General features: G+C 44.5%; 1 protein-coding gene across 1 annotated transcript in view; it reads right to left on the reverse strand.

The window, feature by feature from the left end:
• Positions 1–26,624, reverse strand: part of POLR1A (RNA polymerase I subunit A) — a 106,560-nt gene that overhangs the window by 72,656 nt on the left and 7,280 nt on the right. Inside the window, exons 3-11 of the mRNA XM_068132944.2 lie at positions 21,359–21,563; positions 19,032–19,181; positions 17,668–17,778; positions 17,465–17,550; positions 17,289–17,380; positions 11,647–11,721; positions 11,442–11,559; positions 10,971–11,091; positions 3,334–3,507 (exon numbers count right to left, since the gene is read on the reverse strand). Coding sequence (XP_067989045.1) covers positions 3,334–3,507; positions 10,971–11,091; positions 11,442–11,559; positions 11,647–11,721; positions 17,289–17,380; positions 17,465–17,550; positions 17,668–17,778; positions 19,032–19,181; positions 21,359–21,563 — 1,132 coding nt within the window. The remainder of the gene's footprint in view (positions 1–3,333; positions 3,508–10,970; positions 11,092–11,441; positions 11,560–11,646; positions 11,722–17,288; positions 17,381–17,464; positions 17,551–17,667; positions 17,779–19,031; positions 19,182–21,358; positions 21,564–26,624) is intronic.

Raw genomic sequence — 26,624 nt, forward strand, 5'->3', positions numbered from 1 at the left:
CCATGGTACACGGAATCTTGTGGTGAGGCTGTTGCCCTGAAACAACTTGCTTTCGTCTCCTGGAAAGCAAATCCAACGGAAGGAAATCTCATTTCCTTTCACAAAGCCCGAAACAAGTGTGTGTCCACCCTCAGGAGAGCCAGGAAACAATATCTCACCATTCTCAAGACCGAACTCTCTTATCTGTCTCCCTCTTCCAAATCCTGGTGGCGTCTGGTCAAATCTGTTTCTGGTGTTTGTTCCCCCTCCATCCCCTCCCTCACCTCAAACGGCTTAACGGCTGACTCCGCACGTGAAAAAGCTGAATGCCTCAACTCTGTGTTTGCCTCTAAATCTTGTGTCCCAAACCCATGCCTCTCTGTACCCACCGTACCCAGTCGTACCCAGCTGCTCCTGGACTCTGTGTCCTTTCCTCCTGACAAGGTGGAAAAGTTTCTGTCAACCCTCGACTCTGATTCTGCAACTGGTCCTGACGGCATCAGCCCACGGGTCCTAAAATCATGTTCTTCTGCTCTTTCACTCCCTCTTTCTGTTCTCTTCACCCTCTCTTTTGCTCAAGGTCATCTGCCATCTGCTTGGAAATCAGCCAACATCACCGGTTTGCACAAAAAAGGTGCAAAAACAGATCCCAGCAACTACAGACCAATCAGCCTTCTCCCAATTATCAGCAAAGTCAGGGAATCCATCATTGCTTCAGATATTAAATCTTTCCTCTTCTCCAATGGCTTGATCTCTGATCATCAATTTGGTTTCAGACCTGGTCACTCTACTCTGGACATGCTGCTTCTGATTTCTCAACAATGGATGGAGGTCCTCAACACCAAACAGGAAATTAGAGCTGTCTCCCTTGACATTTCACGTGCCTTCGATACGGTCTGGCACCATGCTCTGCTCACCAAACTCTCCTCCTTTGGTATCCATGGAAATCTCCACGCATGGCTGGCGGACTTCCTCTCTGGTCGTAGTCAACGTGTGGCCCTGAATGGGTTTCTCTCATCTCCTCTTCCTGTTCAGGCTGGAGTTCCCCAAGGTAGTGTTCTGGGCCCTGTGCTTTTTCTGGTCTTCATCAATGATCTCTCTGACTCTCTTGAAAATCCTCTCTATCTCTTTGCTGACGACTCTACTCTCTGTCGCTCCATTCCTCATCCCTCAGATCGGCAGTCTGCAGCCTCCTCACTCTCTGCAGACCTGGACAAAATCACAGACTGGTCAAACAAATGGAACATGTCTTTCAATCCTGACAAATCTCACACTCTTACAATGTCTCTCCGAAAGGACCGACTGGACAACCCTCCCATCTACTTTCTCAACAATCCTCTCCAAGAAGTTCTGTCGCTCAAGCTTTTGGGTCTCACTATCTGCCATGATCTTTCTTGGGAAAACCACATTTCCAAGCTGGCCTCCAAAGCCAGTCGCCGACTGGGCATCCTCCGTCATGCGAAGTCCTTCCTTGGCACACCTGAGCTCCTCACCACATACACGGCTTTCATCCGCAGCTCAATGGAATACTGTTCTCCCCTCTGGGCTGGTGCTCCTGCCTCACATCTTGCTCGGCTTCACGCTGTTGAGGCCAAAGCTTTCAGAATCATTGGAATCTCCTGCGATGTAGTCAACACCGAGGGCCTTTCACTCACTCACCGCAGGCAGGTTGGTGGTCTTTCTGTCTTCTACCGACTCTCCGGCCTTGCTCCCCCAGCTCTCTCTGTGCTCTGTACCCCCAATATTCCTTCAGGTCGCACAAGATCTGCCTGCAACCCTCTTATGGTTAAACTGCCAAAGTCTAGGCTCTCTGCTCACCTTCACTCTTTCATTCCCCTTTTCTCCCGCCTCTGGAACAAACTCCCCCACTCCCTTCAATCCCACTCCTCCCTCCAGGTCTTTAAAACAGCTGTTCACCACCATCTCTTATCTTCCCCCATCGAAAACCTTGATCTTTTCTACCCCCGGTAATTCACCCCAGAGTCCTTGCAGTGTTCATATGTTTTATTCCTCTCCCACCTCCCCCCAAGTCCTCCCGATGTCCCTGCTCTCAAATGTTGTGTTTGTGTCCTTCCCCCTCTTCCCACTCTCTTTTGTGTCCTTCCCCCTCTCTCCCCATCTTGTCTGCCGCTCCCCTTGTTTTTTGTGTTTTGTGTGTCGGTTTGTCTTTTTGTGTGATTAATGTTAGCTCTTTCACGAGCCTCGATCTTGTATACAAAAAAAAAAAAAAAAAAAAAAAAGTGCGTGCCGAATCTAATACGGAAGCGGCCGCTACACCCGTTTCTCAGTCGCTTTGCACACGCTGCCCTGTTACTTCGGAGCCGCACGTTTATATAGGAAGAGTTCGTCAGGAGTCAATCTACTCTCTCCTGGTACGTATAATTTTAACAAAAGCCACATCACTGTTCATATCGGTAAATATTATTCCATCGTTTTTGGAAAAACTAAAATTGGAAAAACATCATAGACTATTTTACTCCAGGGGTTTAGGTAAACCACCTAAACGGTGGTTTTATACGGGGTCAATGTCAAGGTCAAAAATGAAGGTCAAAGGTCAAACTAAGAAACTTTCATGTATTGTTATTGTTCATAAGACATGACGACGGAACTGGAGCGCGTAAAATGGTTTTTAACACGAGCATAAGAGCAAAAAATGCTTTTAAACACTAACCCAAGTGCAAAAACTGGTTTTCAATGCCATCACAAGTGTGGAAAGTGGTTTTGCAACACTAACACAAGTGAAAAAAAGTTGTTTTCAATGCCAGCACAAGTGTGGAAAGTGGTTTTGCAACACTAACACAAGTGCAAAAAGTGGTTTTCAATGCCAGCACAAGTGCGAAAAGTGGTTCTGTAACACTAGCTCAAGTGCGGAAAGTGGATTTCAATGCCAGCACAAGTGTGGAAAGTGGTTCTGCAACACTAGTATCCAAAAGATAACTCCAGAAATGGACTCACTGTACTCTAAAACCCCGAGTAAGAGGTATTACACGACCCTCTAGGTCATCGAGATCAAAAGTAGAAAATTGGCCAACATCCAAGATAGCGGCGGCCGCCATCTTGAATTCTGAGAAATGCTCAACGTTGCACAAGTAGCAACCAAGCTAATTTGACTCCTCTAACCATATAGAACACATTTCCGTGAAAAAAAGTTCGCAGTAGTTAACATTGCAGGGTCAACATTTTGGCAACCTGACTAATGGTTTTGAGACCAATTAAGTTTAATGACACAAATGACATACAACCAGAACCAAAACAGGTTAAAAAAGCCAAATGTTACAAATAACCATACTGCCATAGGACCCATAACACGGAGAGACCATGTACAAGCTGGGGGTGGAATATTTGAGAGTGTACCTGTTTGACTCCTGGATGCTTCTCTGTATTCATCTTGTCCAAGTCACTATCAAAAATCATGTTGACGGCAGACTGCAACCTCACCCAAACAAAGTGAAGCTGGTTGGCAAGATTAACTTTATTCTCAACCTCATCCATAACAGTCACCTCATTTGGATCCACATTTCCATCATCCTGAAAAGGAGAAAATTGTATTTACAAAAGTGAATAAATAAATAAATAATGATATGGTAATGTGCAAAAGAGGGCAGAGATCAAAGAGTTCAAAAATGAAACTGAAAGAGAATGCGAAGCAAAAGATGTTATAAGAGAAAGACAAGCGTTACGCCTAGGTCCCCGGTCGGGGAAGTGATGTGTGTTGACAAAGTGGAAGATGCAGAAAACATGCTATGATATGATATTTTGCTCACAAGGTTCAGACATACATGGAGGCGGCCATCTTGGATTTTGACGTGGCGCCCCAATTTTCAATAGCGTTCGTCCTTATGCGTAGATACACCGACACACCAGATTAGAAGTTAGTAGTTCGTTTATTTTTCAAGATATTTCGCTCACAAGGTTCAGACATATATATGGTGGTGGCCATCTTGGATTTTGACGTGGCAACCCAATTTTCAATCAATAGGATTCTTCCTTATGCCGAGATACACCGACACACCAGATTACAAGTTGGTACATAGCTTATTTTTCAAGATATTCAGCTCACAAGGTTCAGACATACATGGCGGCGGCCATCTTGGATTTTGACGTGGCGACCCAATTTTCAATAGCGTTCTTCCTTATGCCTAGATACACCCACACACCATATTAGAAGTTGGTACTTCGCTTATTTTTCAAGATATTCCACTCACAAGGTTCAGACATACATGGCGGCAGCCATCTTGGATTTTGACGTGGGTTGCACCCACACACCAAATTCTAATGCCGTCCTTCGCTTACGCACACACGCACGCACGGACGGACGGACACACGGACAGAGGGGAAAACCATAGTCCCCCTTTCGCTCCGCGGTGCGACGGGGGACAAAAAGGATGGCATAAAAAGCTCATCATTTGCTTAGGTGAGGCTTATCAAGCATCGAGGGGATTTTATCTACGCTCATTGGCCAACCATCAAAGACCATTACATTGTTATCCCCAAGTTATTGCCATTTCATGTCTCAAAGCATTGTACGAGTTCAATTAATTATTTCAATCACCCCGTTGTAATTATAGACGGCATACATGTCGTACTGCCATGAAGAACAACTATAAATTCTCAATATAGTGAATTGACCGGTGTGTGTGTGTTTGTTTGTCGCGCTACTCCTCCTAAAGTTCTGGGCCAATTATATCCAGACTTCCCACATAGGATCCAGACTTTCTACATAGGATCAGCATGATCGCAATGAATGTACAAGGGTGCTTTTACTTTTCCAGTGGTCTTGGGGAATGGGGGTAGGGGAGGGGGGGGGGGGGGGGATAAGGACGCAATTCTCTATGTAAATGTGTATTGTGTAGCATCGCTACAGGTGTGGGAGGCCATTACAAGTCCCCATCCTTTATGGTTCAGTGTTCCTGTCTCCACGTTTTCCAGTACAGTAAGGTGTTTTGAATTATGCTGTGAAAGGTATTTTAGAGAGGACTAGAATATAAGACCCATCGCTTCGCTGACGGAAATACCAATCTCTGCTGCGATAGCTAATCTATGGGGGAAGAAAAAAAAAAAAAAAAGGATTCCTGGGAGATCCCACTCTCCATGCAGGGATAACTGACGTCATGTGTTGGCACTTGCAGTTTTGACATGTGTGCCCATGTACCCATAAAAAATGTTTTTTTGGGGGCGGGGGGGGGGGGGGAATCTCAAACACTCCCGGGATTTACCCGAATCCACCAAAGTTGGATTTATTGAAATCCATTCATCCGTTCTCAAGTTATAACATGACAAACAGACAGACAGACAGACAGACACAGCTCCTTTTTTTCTTTTCTTTTTTTTTTGTATACTGAATCGAGGCTCGTGAAAGAGCTGACATTTACTTCACAAACAAATCAACCAGACAAACAAAATATATAAAAAGAGGGAGCAGAAGACAAGAGAAGGGGAAGCACACAAACACTTGAGAGCACACAACATTTAAGAGCAGGGAGATGTGTGGGAGGGAGAGGGCTCGGGGGGAGGAGGCGTGGGAAGGGGTGGGGGGGGGGGGGGTGGGAGAAGTTTTAAACACAAGGACACCAAGGACTTCCAGGACAGAAGTTGGTATTTCAAAAAAGTGGAATTGGGGTGAAATTAGCGGGGATAGAAAAGATAACATATATATATATATATAGATAATATAGATAATAATTTATAATATAGCTAGATTATGCATTGCACGTTTGAATAAGTACAAGTTTGGGGATTCATGCAAAATGGGCGAGTGATCAGCGATTTATCCAGCCAGTTATTCCAAGCTAAGTTCTCCTGACCATTTACGTTGTGTTTTACTGTTTAGCTTTTAATGCTGTTTTGCAGTTTGTGCTTTTCATCAATTTTTTTATATCCCAAATTGTATCCTGCTGTGTTGAATCCTTCTCCTGATCTGGGTCGGGCCTATTCGACTTGTGATAGTTGAGTGTGCTACCCTCACCTCAGTGTTTTTATTTGCATTGTATTCATTTTCACTGCTCTTTTTCCAGTTATTGTTACTTCTGATCCTTCAGCTCAATCCATTTTCCCTCCTCCCTCAAAAATGCAAACAAAATATCTCTTTCACTCGGAAAAACAGGAAAAAATCCCAACAACTAACATCAACAATATCGGGGATAAAAAAATCCAAACTCCATTCTCAGTTACTCATTTTCCTATCCCTCCCATCCCATTTTCCTATCCCTTCTTCACAATCTCCCCAAACTGAATAAAACGTATTTCTTCCTTAAAACTTCTTCACAACATTTAAAAAAAAAAAAACGCTTCGAAAAAAATCTTCCTTTTCTCCTTGACAAGTTTCTTTCCCAAAACTTCCCGACTCCTAGACACAAACTTCATCCAACTTCCTCTTTCACTTAAAGCCAATTTTTTTCTCAATGCCTTCAACCAAAATCACTCACCACCACCCACCCAGGAAGTCTGTCGCAGGTTACCTAGTCTCAGAATCCTGAGGCATCAATTTTGCAAAGGCTGTGCACAAATGACAAAAATTTCCCCTTCACATCCATTCATTGTGTCAAACCCCTCCATGTGTCAGTACCATATCTGTGAATGAGGGAGGGAGTGGAGTCGCTACCTCGCTGCTGGGCGCACAACAAGCAGGGCGGGTGAGTGCATCGCCATCTGAACATCACAACACAGGAATTTTCCACAGCCCCATCACTGCACCTGCCGCATCAGACACGCACCAATGGGAAAGAAGATGCTCACGTGAAGAATCCTCCCTCTAAGCCATGCCCGGCTTGTCTTGGCGTGTATAAAGGCCAGGACTCGGGTCTGTTTCTGGCTGTTTGGTGATGCACCAGCGACGTGAGAACATCTCGGATTGCTGACTCAGAGATCGCCTGTTGGAGTGGGTGTCGAGTTGAACCAGGCTGATAGGGTATGAAGTGCAGGAGAGAGCCGTGCCAAAGCTAGAGGCGAGTAGCCCATGAGCCAAGAGTGCGCTGAAGTCCCTGGGGTGTTGCACGGCTCCAGCTACACTCGTACCACATGCTTCCCAGACATAAAGCCGACACAACACAAGACTCCCACCTCCTCCAAACCACTCCTCCCACCCACCCCGCTTATATCTTTGGACTGACATGATGCCGCTGTGTTGCATGAGGAGCCGGAACCAATGCTTCAAACTGACTCTTGCTGTTCCTCCTATTTATTTCTTCCCGGGATGAGGAATGGCGCCATGTCTTGTGTGCAAGTAAGACCGTGTAAGGGGAATACGTATTAGAGGTAAGCCTGCTCTTCTGTCTTTTCCCTTTTGCATTCCGCTTGTAAATACACGTTTTGATCATTGCCTGCCTGTGTAAATAAAGATTCCTGGTTGCTTACTGACTACCTTTCAAATCAGACTCGGTTGTCCTTTTATTCATTGGTCCAGCATAGCATGGACGCAACAGATAGATTGGAAGTTTTTACCCCACTGTTTTGCTTTAGTCATGATTAGCCAATGCTGCACCCACGGTTCAGCTTGGCCATAACAGGTACTTGGGTGCACATTAAGGGAGCAGGCCTTAGTTGAGGTCATTAGGTCACCAATAGGTAACACGACATCAAAGGCATGAGGACCCTGTTAGACCTAATTATCCCAACCGGCATACACAGTTGCTTAACAACCTGTAGGGCCACGGAGTTATCCGTGGCCTGGTAGCCTCACTGTCATTAGTGGCAGCGGGTCCGAGTATGCACTTCGTGAGCCCAGTGTATGTGCCGACACCGCAACAATATATATATACATACATATAAGAAATGTGAGTGTGCGTCAGTCAGTCAGTGTGCGTCTACTCAATAACTCCAAAATCATGAAACCTAGTGGCCAAAACATTGCATGCATACCAAGGGAACTCCAAGGCTGTGCATGAATGAAAACTGGTGTATTTGAGTAAATGTAAACACCCCTTTTGAATATAATTAAGGCTTGCCTTCATTAAAGGCTTATCCTTGGTCAGCCCAACTTCACCTCGCAGGGGTCTTAGCCACCATTTTGATTCGGCCCACTCAAAAAGCCTCGCCTTAGAAACACAATCAACTCTCATGGACTAATCTATATAAAACCCGAGATGGCTGTCCATTCGTCCACTTGCAGTTACCCTGATTGGCTGTGTGAGGCTTGGTGCACTGTGACTGGCTCCTAGCAAGATTATCATATAGGCTTAATACCACCGTTTAGAGGCCATTTTTCGCGCGGGGGTTGGCCTTTTCGGGGACCGTGGTTGTTGTTGTTTTTTTGGTCCCCTTTTTGAAGCAATGTTTTACGGCCGGATGCCCTTCCTGCCGCCAACCCTGTTTGTCGCCTTTTACGACAAGCAGGGAATTACCAGTGAACTGGTACTCAATTAGCCGACCTCGGAAGGATGATAGGCTGAGTCAACTCCCCTGGCGTTAATTCAGCGATCGACCGGGATTATAAAAGCTGATAATCGAAATCTGATTCAATATCTTTACAATCGGAACTTGTGGCCTAAATAATTATGTCGAAATCTAGACTGAAATCGGGGGGGGGGGGGGGGGGGGAACGGATTTGTTTTGAACCTGGTATATAATTAAATGATATGCTCCGTTGGATGTAGGCTGAGAGGATGAGGATGGCCTAGAGGTATGCACATTCACCTCCAGGCTGTCTATCCTGGGTTCAAATCCCTACCCAGCTATAAACTGTCAGTTCAGTATTTCACAGGTAGGGCAATTCACCAATGTATGTGCCGTCCCACGGATGGACGTTAAACTGGGAGTCCAGTCTGCCAGCAAAGGCTGGTGGACGTTAAAGATCCCATGGTGTCCTTTGGAAAGAGTAGGCGAGTATCACCACCACTATGGCCAAATTCCAAATTCCATCATGTCAGTCAAAACTAGTCGAACGTCAGTCAGTCCTGGCCAGGCCAGATCATGAAGACTTGGGCCAAGCTTCCCCCTGCATACCCCACGAGGTGGGATAATAGTGGCCGTTAAAGAGCAAAAAAGAGAAACTCCGCGGGATGTGAGGTTGCTGCAAACAGAAGTGTTATATTCACAATCAGCTGGTTGATGTCGTAAATTAACTTCTTCAAAAGTCGCAGGTTAACCCGTTCTTCACTAATTACAAAAACAAGACTTAACATTACTTTACAAGGTATTCTCCAACTTTGGACACTTGTCCCATTGGAGCGGGAGCTTTCATATGCCTCAATGTACAATTATTAAGGAAATGAACATAGCCAGCACATAACGTTATTCTTAAACGCTTTGTTTGTCAGAAATTTATTGACCCAAAGATGCTCTTTAATAAGCATGTTCTTGAAGGTTATCATTACGTTGCTATAGTTGCTATATAGCTAATAGCCTGCAAATTTCAATAGGCTTTTTGTTTTCACTTGACAAACACTAGAAAAAAATCCTTCAAAAAGTATTAATCTATGTTCAACACTGTGCCTTTTATAAATAATATTCTAAGTCATATATGAAGCGTTATCATATAAATTGAGTAATAAGTCAGGAGACGACGATGGTTCACGAGCGAGCGGTATTCAATGACAAAGGACGGACTGTAACCGAAACAGGCCAGGACAGGCCAGGCCCAGAAATGTCAAAACGAGGGTTACTGACCTTGAAATGAGATAGAAAATAATGTATAATCAGTTATGAGGTTAGTTAGCTACACAATACCGAAAAATCGGTGAAAAATGAAATGGGGGAAAAAAAATATAAAAAAATTTTAAAAATGAAAAATCCAGCTCCGTGGGGCAAGACATGACATTGGCCTAACCAAATACCGAAACCCGTCAGATTCCACCAAACCCCTCGGAGAAGATGTAGCTTGAAATCGATTACCCCCTAAAAAGACATCTTTTTCGGGCGTGACTCCACCCACAATGGGCGCAATACGCCCACTCTCGGCAGGACTCAACTAGATCATGATATAAACCTCCCACCCAAGTTTCATCAAGATCGGATATCATCGGGTAGTTATGCTGCGGACAGACAGACACACACACACCACACAGACAGACAGACACACACACGACGAATATAGTGGTCACTTGATAACTCGTGAACCAATACAATACGTTTTGATGTACCATGATATTTGTGTGATAATGTTGTTGATGACCTTGAACGACTGCATGTAAAATTAGGAAATGTTTTTATTTTACTTTTTCCCCTTTTCTTTATGTAAAATTAGGCCTCTATACAGACATGCTGAATGGAGGAGGTGGATCAGACTCGGCAACGGTTGCTAGAGTGAGATGTGCATGGAAGAAGTTTCGGGAACTGAGTGGCGTGCTGATGATGAGGGGAGTGTCGTTGAAGCTGAAGGGAAAGGTGTATGCTGCACGTGTGAGAAGTGTTATGATTTATGGGAGCGAGACATGGGTAATGAACGTAGAGCAGCAACGAAGGTTGGAAAGGGTGGAAATGCGAATGGTTCGACGGATGTGCAGAGTATCGTTGAGAGAGAGGAAGACAAATGATGAATTGCGAAAGATGATGGGAATAGAGCCTGTGATTGATGCTGTGAAGAGGAACAGGTTGAGATGGTTTGGTCATGTGTTGAGGAAGGATGAAAGTGACTGGTTGAGAAGAGTGATAGAAATGAATGTAGAAGGAAGTAGAGGACGGGGAAGACCGAGAAAGACTTGGCTAAAGATGGTGGAAGAAGAAATGCAGGCAAGGGGGTTAACAAGGAGAGATGCAGAAAATAGGGCAAAATGGAGAAGATTGTCATGGGGACCGCAAGGCTAACCCCTGCTCTAGTAGGGAAAATGGCCTTTAAAATGCATGTTGTGTGTGTTGTGTATACAGACAAAACATTGTGGAAAGAAATTTCACTATTTGTTGCACATTGTTTTCAAAACTTATTTTCCATGTTAGCAGCAGCTATACAAAAAGGAAAGGTATTTATTGGTGGAATATAAACAAGACATATCTTGCTTTAAAAGTCATAATTTATTTCAAAATTTTCAGACAAATTACAACTAGACATCTATTCAAACCTGTTTTGCCATACGAGACAGGATTTGCCTGAGTTCAAGTGAAGTCGACAGCACAGCTTGCAAATTGGCCGTCTGTCCATGCATCAACACCTTGTCTCCAATTCGGTTCAACGGACGGAATCTGGACCATAAAGGAAAAATAAATAAATAAAGGATAAACTTTAATTTTTTTTTCTTCAGATTTGTCTTGGGGCCATGGTGGAGCTTGCAGATATATTACATATACAAGGACATTATGATACAAGCGTACTTTTACGTGACATAAATCCATTAGAAAGTGAAGGACAAACAAACAGAGCATATGCAAACGAGGGTTCAATTATTCCAGGCTGTTTGCTCAAACGAGAATGACAAACATGCTAACATGGTTGACATTCCAAAGTACATAAATGGACTATTATATGTCAACAAGTGCACAAGTCAATAAGTTAGTAAATAATTAAATATTATTTCTTCGTCTGTCTTTTTTACCTGTTTGGAGGAACAAGCAATACATCCAGGAAGAAAGAGGAGTATCCAAAATGGCCTCCACCTCTCGATCCTTTTTGAACATCGCATTCTCCGCCGAGTATCTGCTGCAGGAGGTCACCTGTATGAGAAGCACACACTCTTGTATCAAGTAACAATTCCAATTCTCACTCCAGCACGACTGCTATCACCACTTCACACAGCTCACCTTCATTTTGCCAAATTTTCTCGAGATGTTCTCGAGCTGAAGTTGGCGTCATGAGTTCCTGGCCTCCCTTGCTATCTGAATAACATGTGCAGGAAAATTTGTTTGCAAATGTTGATAATTGGAGAACCAAAGGTTTTATGGTGATGTGAATGCTTAATAATGAAAATCTTGAAAAATTTGCACAATGCAATAATAATTATCAACCAGACTTAGTGCCATAATACAAAGCCTGGTGTTGGCTTAGTGGTTAGTGTGCCGGCTTGGGATCCTAGGATCCTGGGTTCGTATCCCGGTCGATCGCTGAATTAACGCCAGGCGGGTTGACTCAGCCTGTCATCCTTCCAAGGTCGGCAAAATTCAGTACCAGCTTGCTGGGATGAATGATCACGGTGTGTACCCAGGTTTAGAATAGATACACCGTATCCGTGCGCTTCGTAAGAGGTGACCAAGGGTTGGCGTCAGGAAGGGCATCCGGCCATAAAAACATTGCCTCAAACAGGGAACCATGAGCTCATGGGGCCCGCAAGGCTAACCCCCGCTCTAGCGTGGAAATGGGCCTTAAAACGATCATTCATTCATTCATTCACTTAGTGCCATGATGGTTTGGTTAATTTTGGTTTGTTACATATTTCATGTGTCCTCCAATGATGATTGCATACACAAAGTTTCATTAAAAAATCTTTTCAAATGTCCCGTAATAGCATTTTTTTTCATATTTGACCATTTGACAACACCCTGGGGGTGGGGTCAAAACGATACTGCTCTTGCACCTTTGTGCCATGTAGTACAACAACAACAACAACAACAACAACAACAACAACAACATGCATTTTAAAGCCATTTTCCCTGCGAGAGCAGGGGTTAGCCTTGCGGTCCCCATGACAATCTTCTCCATTTTGCCCTATTTTCTGCATCTCTCCTTGTTAACCCCCTTGCCCACATTTCTTCTTCCACCATCTTTAGCCAGGTCTTTCTCGGTCTTCCCCGTCCTCTACTTCCTTCTAGAATCATTTCCATTGCTCTTCTCAACCAGTCACTTTCATCCTTCCTCAACACATGACCAAACCATCTCAACCTGTTCCTCTTCACATCATCAATCACAGGCTCTATTCCCATCATCTTTCGCAATTCATCATTTGTCTTCCTCTCTCTCAACGATACTCCGCACATCCACCGAACCATTCGCATTTCCACCCTTTCCAGCCTTCGTTGCTGCTCTACATTCATTACCCATGTCTCGCTCCCATAAATCATAACACTTCTCACACATGCAGCATACACCTTTCCCTTCAGCTTCAACGACACTCCCCTCCTCATCAGCACACCACTCAGTTCCCGAAACTTCTTCCATGCACATCTCTCTCTCGCAACCGTTGCCGAGTCTGATCCACCTTCGCCATTCAGCATGTCTCCGAAGTAGCAAAATGTTTTCACACCTTCCAGCTTCACACCGTCTCCAAGATCCAACTCAACATTTCCTCCATCTGCAGCTCCCTCTGTGTACACCTTACATTTGAATGTAGCTGCCACACTGGTTAATGACCCCCTTAGACCACTACATTTTTGATGAACCCACTCAGCGCACATTGTACATTGAATGGAGTTCACTCCGACACCCTTCCTGCACACAGCACATGGCCACTTCCCAGTTCTTTCCACCTCACCACATGCTTTACCACTTGCCATCACCTTCGTCTTTCCTATATCCACCTTCAGACCTTTTGTCTCCATACATTCCTTCCACTTGTTCATCTTTTCCTTCAGTCCATCCACACTTTCCGCAATCAACACCAGATAATCTGCATACAACAACTCCCACGGTAAACCCTCCTTTACGTTCTGAGCCAGCACCTCCATCACAGCTACAAATAGTAGTGGACATAGTACCGACCCCTGATGCACTCCCACCTTCACCTCAAACTCATTAAAAGCTTTTGACTCACTCACTCACTTGAAGCTTTTGACTCACTTGAAATGTGGAGCAGCAACGAAGGCTGGAAAGGGTGGAAATGCGAATGGTTCGGTGGATGTGCGGAGTGTCGTTGAGAGAGAGGAAGACAAATGATGAATTGCGAAAGATGATGGGAATAGAGCCTGTGATTGATGCTGTGAAGAGGAACAGGTTGAGATGGTTTGGTCATGTGTTGAGGAAGGATGAAATTGACTGGTTGAGAAGAGTGATGGAAATGAATGTAGAAGGAAGTAGAGGACGGGGAAGACCGAGAAAGACTTGGCTAAAGATGGTGGAAGTAGAAATGCAGGCAAGGGGGTTAACAAGGAGAGATGCAGAAAATAGGGTCAAATGGAGAAGATTGTCATGGGGACCGCAAGGCTAACCCCCGCTCTCGCAGGGAAAATGGCCTGAAAATGCATGTTGTTGTTGTTGTATTGCTTTTATCGCTTCTGTTACGGATCTATGTGGATTTATGTGAATTACTATTCAGGTCTTTGCTTATCAATGTGTAGTCGAGTAACGGTTGTTGTAATTAAAGGGTCAGGAGCCCTTCTGGGAAAAAGGAGACCGGAAACGGAAGAAGAAAAGACACGAGGTCCGGGAGAAGCGGCGATCTTCCTCTTCCTCGCCGAGCTCTGAGGCGAGGGTATCGATATTGAGCAGCGTCTGACGCTGCGTTGGAAAACCCGTCTGGCGAAAGGAATTACCCCTTGACACATCAAGTTGCCGTGGGTTCGTGCACGGAACCAAGCGTCCTACACAGTTCGCCTCACCGTCTACAAGGACGCGTACGGGTCGCACCTTGGGCCTCGCGCGCTGGACAAGCCGCGCGTTGCTTTGCCCGCTTTGCGTGGCAAAGAGGTGTGCGCTGCAACCGTTGTTCCCGGTACGTGACATGCACGTTTGGGAGCACGTCAGCCAGGGGTTCGTTCAACCGCCCGTGTGCGGAGAAGCCGACCTTCATCTTGGTCAGGAGGGGCCCAGAGACATTGTGAGGGACAGAGACCAAAGGGGTCGTGAGTACCCAAAGGGGTCGGGAGTGGGGAAAGGGGACACACATATATAAGATGGCCATCTTAATAATATTGGAGATTGATTGTTGATTGTTGATGGTTGTTGATGGTTGTTGATGCTTGATTGCTCGGGGAAAATATTATTGGTTATTCCGGATCCTTGGTGTGGGGTTTCTTATTGACTGGAATTCATGTTGATTGCGTTACGAAAACGTATAAATCATTGATCTTTCTGGTGGAGTTCCTCTCACGGTCCGGGGGTCACCGAGACCAGGTAGTTACCGGGAGGACCACGTAACACTTCCTCAACTTCCTTCTCAGTTATCTTCTCTGCTGGTCCTAAAACTGGGTTACTCTCGATGTTGCCATCCCATTCATTCTCTGTATTCAACAGCATTTCCATATATCTTTTCCATCTTCCTTTAATTCCATCTGGGTCCACAACGATTTGTCCCACTTCATCCTTCAAGCAACTCACCCCCATCACATCACACCTCTGTTTCGCTATCTGCTTTGCAATCCTGAATACCACTCTCTGACCCTTTTCCGAATCCAAGCGTTCTCCGAACATTTTCCTACATGCCTCCTGCGCCTTTGATACCTCTTTCTTTGCAGCCTTCTTGGCTGCCTTATAACTTTCATGCTCTGCTTTTTCTGCTCCCGTACCTTTCGCATTCTGCCACTCCTTGAACTTCTTCCTCTTCTCGTCAATCCTCTTTCCAACTTCATCATTCCACCACCATGTTTCCGAGTGCCTCGGTGGTCCTTTTGTCCATCCACATACCTCACCAACGGCTCCCAACAGACTAGCTTTCATTGACATCCAACCACGTTCAAGCTCAACCACATCATCCTCTGCCCTACTCAGCCTCTCTTTTAATGCCTCCCTTACTGTCACCTCTTTCAACCTCCACACCTTCATTCTCGGTTGGTACTTCACCCGCCGAGCTCTCCTCGCACCTTTCACCCTTATGTCGCAGACAACCAAGTGGTGCTGTGAAACAGCCTCCTCCCCCGGGATCACCTTTGTGTCCCGGAGGTGCCCCCTATCTTGCCTATGCACCATCAGGTAGTCAACGGTTGTCGTTGACCCACCTGACGTGTATGTAACAAGCTTATTATCCCCTTTCTGGAACTGAGTATCACAAATCAACAAATCAGCTCCATCAGCAAACTCCAAAATCCTTTCACCTTCTCCATTTCTCACACCATATCCGTAACCCCCATGAACCCCCTCAAAACCGTCCATACTCCTTCCCACATGTCCATTTAGGTCTCCTCCGACCACAACAACGTCCTCATCTTTCACGTTTTCCATCAGCTTCTCTATCGCACACCAGAACTTGTCCTTCCCTTTATCGCTCCGACCAACCTGCGGAGCATATCCCGAGATATTTGTGCCATGTAGTGATGAGCAGGAAACATGGTGACGTGTATTTCCTTCATTTATTTGTTTATTCTATTTTTGGCACACCATGGGTTTGCTTGGCATTCATTATTCACGAAGTTCGACATCAAAGTTGTTGTTCTTTAACGGCCACTATTACCCCACCTTGCGGGGTTGGCCGGGGGAATCTTGGCCCAAGTCATTCAAGAACCAGCTGGCCAGGTATGATATTCACCTAATTAGGGCAGGAATTTGGAATTTGGCCAAGGTGCCACCATACCTCCCTACTCTTTGCGAAGGACACCATGGGATCGTTAACGTCCACCAACTCAAGCTGGCAGATGGGACTCCTAGTTTAACGTCCATCCGGCACACACATTCATGAATCACCCTCCCTGCCTGTGTAACACCAAACTGACAGTTTATAGCTGGGTCAGGATTCAAACCCAGGCTAGCCAGCTTAGAGGCAAGTGTGCGTGCCTCTAGGCCATCCTGTGTGTTCCGTTAGCAAGCAGCTTGCAATCACTTGCCAAGCCAGACGTTCCATATCAACCGCTTTGCAAACTGCTTGTCCAATCAAACTGCTTGCAACAGAATGATGAAATAAAGAGTACGAACACACGTAACTCTACAGCTATTCAGTTTGTTTTTATGTGCATTGTTATTGTATGCTATATGGTTCTCAAGGTATTAATTACATTCATTTTTCATTCATTGGACTTTGTCCGAAACGGTGCTTATGGATTTGGTCTTGTGCTTACATGCGCCCATAACCATACCGCGGAGATGTATGGACAGATTTTGTTCATACATGGCACAAAGACAATACATGCCGGTATACATGTGCACATAATTTTGTTTCGCGATGTGATCAAAGATGGCCGTTGGGCGGCCATTTTAATTGTAAAAAAAACACGATGTTGAACATGTCCTCAACCATCTCTCGGATATGCATTTGCCGATGTTATTCAAAACTTGGCACACAGATAAATTAATGATGGTTTACAAAGGCACATCATTTATTTTTGGGAACAGATCCAAGATGGCCGACTGGTTTCCATTTCGTTACTTAAACGTGTCCACTCTCCCTCCTCCCTTCTTGCTATCCTCTCAACTCAACCTCCTATCCCTTCCATGTCATTAATTTTTCTCAATTTACTATCCCTTCAATGCCCACACTCATGAAATATATGTGGTAACTTTGAAAGAAATACATAGAATGAATGATAAAAATCTAGTAAGAGAATGAAAATAAAACACCAATTTAGAGGAAAAATGAAGAGGAGACCTCTATTCTTCTCCTTCTCAGATCCCTTCGGTCCTGGCCGAGTGAGCAATAGCTTGGCGTGATGCTCTTGCCTGATTTTGAACGTTCCACATCTGGGAGAGAAAAAGATGGAAAGTGAACGGTTGAAGATGACATGGAGATTGGTAAGAGATCAGGAAGAAGAAAAAAATGCTTACTGGCAGTGTGGACAACGTTGATTGCGAAGAGTGTCTTTCCAAAATAAGGACAGAAGTTTAGAACGAATTTCACAGACATTTCGAATCTAAAGGTAAGGTCGCATGGGGAGGAAGAAGGAAAAAAGTATTTTATGAACACCTCGATAAGTTTCAACTCAGGAATAATGTACCAGGAGTTGCCATGTTGAGTGCCAGGTGATTACCATCTGTGCCTCTGCAGCTGAATTCACATGTATGTTTGTTGAAGTCTCCACAATTGCCTTCAGCTTTTTAGATATCTCCTCAGACTGTAGTTCATTGGTGGCTTCAATAACCTGCAGTTAAAAACAAACAAACCAAAAAAAACTTTACAAACATGGATGTTCACTTAATGATGTATTAGGTGTACAGGAAGGTAATGTCGTTTTTTAAACTGTGGATTCCTCATTGGAAAACGACATAACTTTCCGGTACACCTAATAGTTTTAGGGTTGGTATGTTGCAAATGTAACAATCACACAGCCTCTCAATTTAAATGGATCAGGAAGTAATTATCATTTGAGGTCATGAAGTTGCATCAAAAACAGAGGATGTGAGAGGGAAAGGTTGGGATGATAGTACTACTACTACAACCCATCTTTCTCTTTCTCTTTTTTTTCTGTTTCTGTCTCTGTCTCTCTCTGTCTCTCTCTCTGTCTCTCTCTCTGTCTCTCTCTGTCTGTCTCTCTCTGTCTCTGTCTGTCTCTCTCTGTCTGTCTCTGTCTGTGTCTGCCTGTGTCTGTCTGTGTCTGTCTGTGTGTGTCTGTCTGTCTGTGTCTGTCTGTCTGTGTCTGTCTGTCTGTGTCTGTCTGTCTGTGTCTGTCTGTCTGTCTGTGTCTGTCTGTCTGTGTCTGTCTGTCTGTGTCTGTCTGTCTGTGTCTGTGTCTGTGTCTGTCTGTGTCTGTCTGTCTGTGTCTGTCTGTCTGTCTGTGTCTGTCTGTGTCTGTCTGTCTGTGTCTGTCTGTCTGTCTGTGTCTGTCTGTCTGTCTGTCTGTCTCTCTCTCTCTCTCTCTCTGTCTGTCTGTCTGTCTCTCTCTCTGTCTCTGTCTCTCTCTGTCTCTCTCTGTCTCTCTCTGTCTCTCTCTGTCTCTCTCTGTCTCTCTCTGTCTCTCTCTGTCTCTCTCTGTCTCTCTCTGTCTCTCTCTGTCTGTCTCTCTCTGTCTCTCTCTGTCTCTCTCTGTCTCTCTCTGTCTCTCTCTGTCAATAGCTGGCGATAGCTCGCATACTCTTCACGAAGGACACAGTGGGGTCTTCCTAACAACCACCAATTAATTGCGGTAGACGAGATGCCCGCTTAACGTCTATCCAAGTAACTGCGCACACATTGATGAAACACCCTACCTTTGAAACACTAGGATGACAGTTCATAGCTGGGTCGGGATTCAAACCCAGGCTAGACAGGTTTGAGGTGAATGTGTGTACCTCCAGGCCATCCTGCCGGTCCACTACCACTAATATTTGAAACAAAACAGAATAGAAGGATTGGGGGGACTGGTGTGGGGGAAGGGGGCGATAATTAAATAAATAAATGAATGAATGAATAAGAAACCTGTGCCAACTCCTCTGTGAGCTGAAGGGCCTTGTGAGATTGTCCAGCCTTCAGAGCTTCCATTTGTTGGCTGAGCAATACAAGTTGGGATGGTGGACAGGTAAGGCGGTGACAGGAGAGGCAGGAACCACGAAGCAACTTGTACAGATTCTAGGAAGACACATACAGCAAAGTGAAGATAATAATTCTGAATTAAAATTTTAAAAACGCAATTGGAAAGCAATAAAAGGGAAATCCGATTCAATATGCATAAGTGAGATTATATACAGTACACACGATAATCGTGCTGATTTGTTTTACTTGTTGCTTTTCGTAAAGCACATCTGATGGCTCATCGAGGACATGGACATATCCAAGATACACAAGTGATTGATCAGTGGCATGGTAGTGTTCAGAAGCAGATATGTTATTGATGTCAGCCTGCAACTACGTATTGCATGACTTCATATTTTGTATGTCACCTCACTTTTGACTATTTCACTACATTACAAACAATTATATTTGCTAACAGTCCGTTCAGTGGTCCTTTTCAAATTTAGCCTATGAGTAGTGGAGACTGTGCCTCACACCAATAAATTGGATACTGGCTCAGTTAGTATCTCAGAAAGAGAAACATTCCATTCACCTGCAACCCAGAGTCAGACAATCCTGCTAACAAATCACATGATTAATTAACAGGAAAATTCATTTGAACTACCAACCTGCAAAATATATTCTTAGTGATGGGGGGAAAGGGTTGTGGATCCACAGCGAGACTTGTGGTAGGTGTAACATGATCGATGTTATTCGAATAGATTATATTTCCATGTATCAGGGACCTGTCAGAGTAAGTCGCTTTGTTAAGTGATGCTGAAGAGGCAGCTGTAATTTATAGACAGGATAGTCAGGATAATATTGTATGCGAAGCATTGTACACTGTGAATTGTGATAGGTATACAGAGGTAAGCGAATCCGCGAATGGTGAAGTTTTACTGTGTACTAAATTTTGCTGGACTCTAACATAGTTGAGTCCTTGGCATTCTGAACCCGAATCCTAAAGAATCGAGTCCAAGTCCCCCCAAAAAATGTAATAGAGTCCGGACTCGAGTCCTACATCACTGTTTGCCAGACGTTCCTTGCTGAGAGACCCAACAAGTGTGCGGGTTTTGTCAGATGTTGAAATTATTTAAACAGAAGAGCTGCTTAATCAAACAAGGAATTGTGTGATGCCAATGAAGAAACAATCAGACCTGCTGGCAAAAAAAGATAACCAAATACAGTTTTCTTGCATCAAAAGGAAGTTAAACACCCCACAGTCAGACTTTGAATCCATCACAAACAAAAGATTATAATCCTACAGATTAGAGTTTTTCAGAAGCCATTAGATATCAAACATGAAACAAGCGGATTTAGTTACATCATAAAGTGCAATGATGAAAAAGTGCACAAAACAAGATGGAGCTTTACAGGGGACCAAATGCATCGGGGTATTTGTTGCGAGACCAGAAGAAAATTCTATTTCAGACAATTTTTAAATGCTGTATTTCAAAAGTATCACCACCACACAGCTATTGCTATAATTGCATTTCATGATGCCGAGCCTGGAAACAAGCCAACCCAAATTACATCATCCCCACACATTAGTCTTGCTATGAGGATGCAAAGCTTTGTTCTTATGCAGAATTGCTACGTGACAGCTGTTCCAGGCCGTTAAATGGAAACAAGGCTTAGTTATCCAGAAAAGGATGAATCCACTACATCTTGTTCTACATGTGTCATTATCTCTGTCACAAAAGATGGATGGAGGTTATGCTTCCGCCCCTGTTTGTCTGTCTGTGATCATGATATCTCAAAAAGTTGACCGATTCAGATGAAATTTGGTGGACAGATTGGGGGTGTGCCAAGGACGAATTGGTTAGATTTTGGAAAAGACAAAGATCTGGATCCAAGATTTGTTAAGCGTTTCCTCACCATTGAGAGATAGGGCCTAAAACAATATACAGCAAAATATCTCAAAAAGTTGAGGATGGATTTTGACAAAACTTGGTGGACGAGTTGGGTAGGTGACGAGAACAAGCCGCTTAGATTTTGGTTCGGGTCCAGAGGCAGATCTGGCATATCAATGGGATACAAAACAAGCAGTTCAGCCTCGCAAAGGTATGCACTCTACCGAGTGCCATCCTGGTTGGCCAATGCTATTTTAAAATGAGCAATGAACCGAACTTCTTCACTTTTGTCCCTGTAATTAAGGACAAAAGTTGAACAATCAAGCCAAATAAAACCCCAAAACAAGCATGTTAACCATTTGCTTCAGTGAGATTATTAAAGCACCACCGAACCAAACTCACGTTGAAGAACAAAGGGTTGTAGACAGGAAGCGGTAGCTCTATATGGCCAGGATGCCCTGGGCAGTGACCAAGGCGCTGACAGCATGTGGTGCAGACATCTTGAGGCCCAGGTGGTCCCAAAGAGAGATCATATAGTCCACCAGGTAGAGGAGAGCCCAGAGGGTCCAAAACCTGAGGACTCTGGATCAACTTCACACTCAGCTTCCTAAGGACACAGCATATTTGGGGAAGGAGAAATGGAGACATATAGTAAAATATTAAGAGATATGAAGACATAGGAACACAAGGAAGAGTATTTTGGCGGAGGAGAAAAAAAAGGAATTAAACAAGAGCAAGAATTGCTTTGCATGAGTGCCAGCAGTGGCAATGAATGTTTTTTTAAATTTTAACAAATATGGATGAAACACCCTGAAACCCAAACTTGTTCTGTGACATCATAATAAAGCCATGTACCAAGTTTCAGTTCAATAAGTTAAAGGGTAAGGGGGGAAAGTAAAGAAAACCGACCCATGTATATTATGTGATATTTTCTCATTTCAAAAAGGGCATAACTGCATGGAAATTTGGCCAAACGCCCCGAAACTCAAACTTGTTCTATAACTTACCATAATAAAGCCATTCACCAAATTTCAGTTCAATATGTAAAATAGGTTAATGGCAATGGAACAAAGTGCAGAAAACCACAGGTGGGATGGACAGACAGACAGAGAGCAACCTAGAGACCTCACAAGGAAGGGGACTAATAATGATGGAAGCAGGCATGGAGACAGACCAATGAAAATGAGTAATAAATAAATAAATAAATAAATAAATAAATAAATAAATAAAGAGCATCCTTCTCTCCCTCATCCAATTTTTTAAATCAAAAGCCAAAAATCTAAAATTCCATACAACTCCACCCCTCTCCACCATGATTCTTCCTTCTTCCCCATTGGCCAAGTTAAATTTAAATTTTCACTTCTCTCTATTTTTCGCATTCCCTCACCATCCTTACTTCTCCATTCTCTTATCCTTCACTATCCCACCTCCCCCGTTTTCTTCCCTTTCATGCCTTTCCTGGCATACTCTCAAAATCACATCCCTCGTCTTGTCACATTTTTACAAAGATGCTTATATTTGCACTTCAAACAACATCTAACCACACCCCGACAATGATGAATGTTTGCATTTTGCTGAGTTCAGGATTCTGAAACAGAACCCAATATCCAGTGAGCGCAGGCATATGGCAGTTAACCCAAACTTGCCCCTAGCCCCCACATCTCTCCGTTTCCTCCTACACTCTCATGCCCACTTCAGCTACTATATATCATCCTTGCCTAAACAAATAGATATCTAACATTTGAGGACTCTGTTCTGCTTCTGCTAATCCAGACGTAGTGCATTTAACGTGTTCCTGACTTATGTGTTTCTCCATGGCTAGTCTCTTTTCCGATACAACAGGCCAGACTTCCTATACAGTGGCAAGGTTGCCGTTTTTAAGAGGTGTTTGTCTCCCTATCCCCTCCCCTTCTCACCCTTATCACTCCACAAGCTTCTCCTAGACCCTTAATTGGAATATCTCTGGGTGTTCCTTCATCTTCACAACTATCTAATGTTTCTCTGCATGATGTACTACAAAATCCAACAATTGCAAGCCCTCTATACACCTCTTTCTGTTAACATGGATCAAATAATATCCATCCATCATAATTCTCTATTTTCATCTGTGGTCGTTACCTCCAATACCAAAGGTGGATGGAGGTTATGTTTTCACACCTGTCTGTCTGTCTGTTTTTGTTTGTTTTTTTGTCTGTGAACAAGATATCTCAAAAAGTTGTATCGAATCATTTGGTCCTTGTTACATACACTACCTCTCTGCCAACTTTCGTCCGAATCCATCCCCAACTTTTTGAGATATCTTGTTCACAAGATCCGGATTCGGATCCGGCAACTATAATTTTTTTAAGTGATTCTTCACCATTGGGAGATAGGGCCAAAAACGATACAGAGCACGATATCTCAAAAAGTTGTGGACGGATTTGGACGAAACTTGGTGGAGAGGTTGGTGTCTGACAAGGAAGAATTGATTCAATTTTGGTGAAGATCTTAATATGGATTTGGTTACGATAATTATTTAATTTTTAGATGATTCTTCACCATTGAGAGATCAGGCGAAAAGCGATATACCCCATGATATTTTTAAAAGTTAAGGATGAGTTATGACTAAACTTGGTGGACGAGTTGGTTCGGTGACAAGAACAAGCAGATTCGATTTTGGTTCAGGTCCGAATCCAGATCCTGCCTATCAGTGGGATACAAAACATAAACGGTCTAGCCTGGCGGAGGTATGCGCTCTATCGAGTGCCGTTCTAGTTTCAACTGTTACCATTAGAGTTGGCATTGCAACAAACTGCCACCTTACTACAGCTGGGGCCTTCTGTGATGCCATGGGACTGACCCAATCTCATGTGTTAATATCTCAACCTGGATCTCCACTCGTGATACATCCTCACCTCTGGACTTCGGAATGACCAATTTCACATCAAACATCTCCTGCTGCTCTCCACCATGGTTGGCTCCGCTAACCGTGTTCTTGTAAAAGTACAAATCTACCTGGCTGTAGTTAGCACCAGAGTCTGGTTATTAGCTCAGTCCAACTGAATACGGCTGCAATTTTGCCACTTGAAAAAAAGATTGGTCCATCATCATCTCTGCAACCGATATAGGCTCAGCCGAGGAAATGTCTCAAAAACGCATTCTCTCGCATGCAGAGGTTTATTCCATCTCAACTGCAGGGATTATATCTGTCCTCTCAGTTCTAACACGCTGCCTAATGTTGAGATAATGGATATCAATTATAGCTTGTATTCACATCACGTATAGGCAACCTGATAGAGGGAAGCCTGATACTGTCTCCCTTGACATATCACGTGCCTTCGATACGGTCTGGCACCCAGCTCTGCTCACCAAACTCTCCTCCTATGGTATCCATGGAAATCTCCATGCATGGCTTGCGGACTTCCTCTCTGGTCGTAGTCAACGTGTGGCCCTGAATGGATTTCTCTCATCTCCCTTTCCTGTTCAGGCTGGAGTTCCCCAAGGCAGTGTGCTGGGCCTTGTGCTTTTTCTGGTCTTTATCAATGATCTCTCCGACTCTCTGGAAAATCCTCTCTATCTCTTTGCTGATGACTCCACTCTCTGCCGCTCCATTCCTCTTCCCTCAGATCGGCAGTCTGCAGCCTCCTCACTCTCTGAAGACCTGGACAAAATCACATACTGGTCAAACAAGTGGAACATGTCTTTCAATCCTGACAAATGTTACACTCTTACTATGTCTCTCCGAAAAGATCGACTGGACAACCCTCAGACTCTACTTTCTCAACAATCCTCTCCAAGAAGTTCTGTCGCTCAAGCTTTTGGGTCTCACTATCTGCAATGATCTTTCTTGGGAAAACCACATTTCCAAGCTGGCCTCCAAAGCCAGTCGCCGACTGGGCATCCTCCGTCGTGCGAAGTCCTTCCTAGGCACACCTGAGCTCCTCACCACATACAAGGCTTTCATCCACAGCCCAATGGAATACTGTTCTCCCCTATGGGCTGGTGCTCCTGCCTCACACCTAGCTCGGCTTCACGCTGTTGAAACCAAAGCTTTCAGAATCATTGGAATCTCCCGCAATGAAGCTATCTCTGAGGGCCTTTCACTCACTCACCGCAGGCAGGTAGGTGGTCTTTCTGTCTTCTACCGACTCCTCTCTGGCCTTGCTTCCCCAGCTCTCTCTGTGCTCTGTCCCCCAAATATTCCTACAGGTCGCACAAGATCTGCCAGCAACCCTTTGATGGTTAAACTGCCGAAATCTCGGCTCTCTGCTCACCTTCACTCTTTCATTCCTCTTTTCTCCCGCCTCTGGAACAAACTCCCACACTCCCTTCAATCCCACTCCTCCCTCCAGGTCTTTAAAACAGCTGTTCACCACCATCTCTTATCTTCCCCCATCCAAATCCTTGATCTTTTCTACCCCCACTAATTCACCCCAGATCCACCTTGTTTGAAATTCCAACTTCTTTCCTGGAAGTCCTGGCAGTGTCCATATGTTTTATACCTCTCCCACCCCCCCTTCCCATGCCTCCCCCCCCAAAGCCCTCTCCCTCCCACAGATCTCTCGATGTCTCCATGTCTCTCGGTCCCTGCTCTCAAATGTTGTGTTTGTGTCCTTCCCCCTCTCTCCCCATCTTGTCTACCGCTCCCGATGTTATTTGTTTCATGTGTCGATTTGTCTTTCTGTGCGATTAATGTTCGCTCTTTCACGAGCCTCGATCTTGTATACAAAAAAAAAAAAAAAAGCCTGAGGTAATTCTGCAAGAAATGTTTCCATCCTCAGACAAGCCAAAAAACATTATCTGGCAAGCCTTCTGCCCAAACTCTGCATCCTGTCTCATTTTACAATGTGCTCATTGCATCTTGTTAAATCTGTCACTGGTGTGTCCTGTCCCCACACACCCCTTCTCATCTTAAATGAGATAAGGGCCGGCAATGCTCAAAATAAGGCCGAATAGCATTTAACTCAATATTTGCCTCCAAACATGTATCCAACCGATCCCTCAACTTATCCTCTTGTATTCAATGCCTCACGAACACTGACTTTTTATTTGAGGAGGTAGAAAGAGAAAATTATAGCCAGCCTCGACTCAACCAGCCATGGTGATAGGTCAGGTAAGGTATGGGAGCAGGTGCCAGAGTAGCACGTCACCGCATCCATTTTCCGACGGTACACCAGGGGCCTCCGTCTGGCCATCCCCCAGGCTGATGCCTGGCCCAGTGGCCCATCCCTATCTCCTTGAGATGCCGATCAACCTGCTGCAACCACGTGGCACACAGACGGCCCCTTGGCCTCCTCCACTCAGGAGGCTCCCTTGCTGAGAGTATTTGGTGAGCTGGATCAGCATCCGGAAAACGAGCCACATGTCCATACAGCCGCAGCTGATGCTCACAGACAATACAGGAAACAAATATTATCTGAGTCTCTCTCAGCAACTGCTTGTTGGACACAAAGTCCGACCAGCGATAGCCAAGGATTATCGGAAGAGACTTGGTTCCAAAGAAATCAAGTCTCATTCTCTGGCCCTTAATAAGGGTCTAAGTCTCACATCTGTAGAGCAAGACTGGAAGCACCAAGGACAAAGACTCTGACTTTCGTCCTCCTGAATAGATACCGACAGCACCACACCCCATGCTCCAGTGAATCCATGACTCCCCAGGTCTGACCCAGACGTCCAGCAACCTCTGGCT

The sequence above is a fragment of the Myxine glutinosa genome, chromosome 1 (assembly GCF_964187855.1).
Source record: "Myxine glutinosa chromosome 1, kmMyxGlut1.1, whole genome shotgun sequence".
Taxonomy (NCBI): Eukaryota; Metazoa; Chordata; class Myxini; order Myxiniformes; family Myxinidae; genus Myxine; species Myxine glutinosa.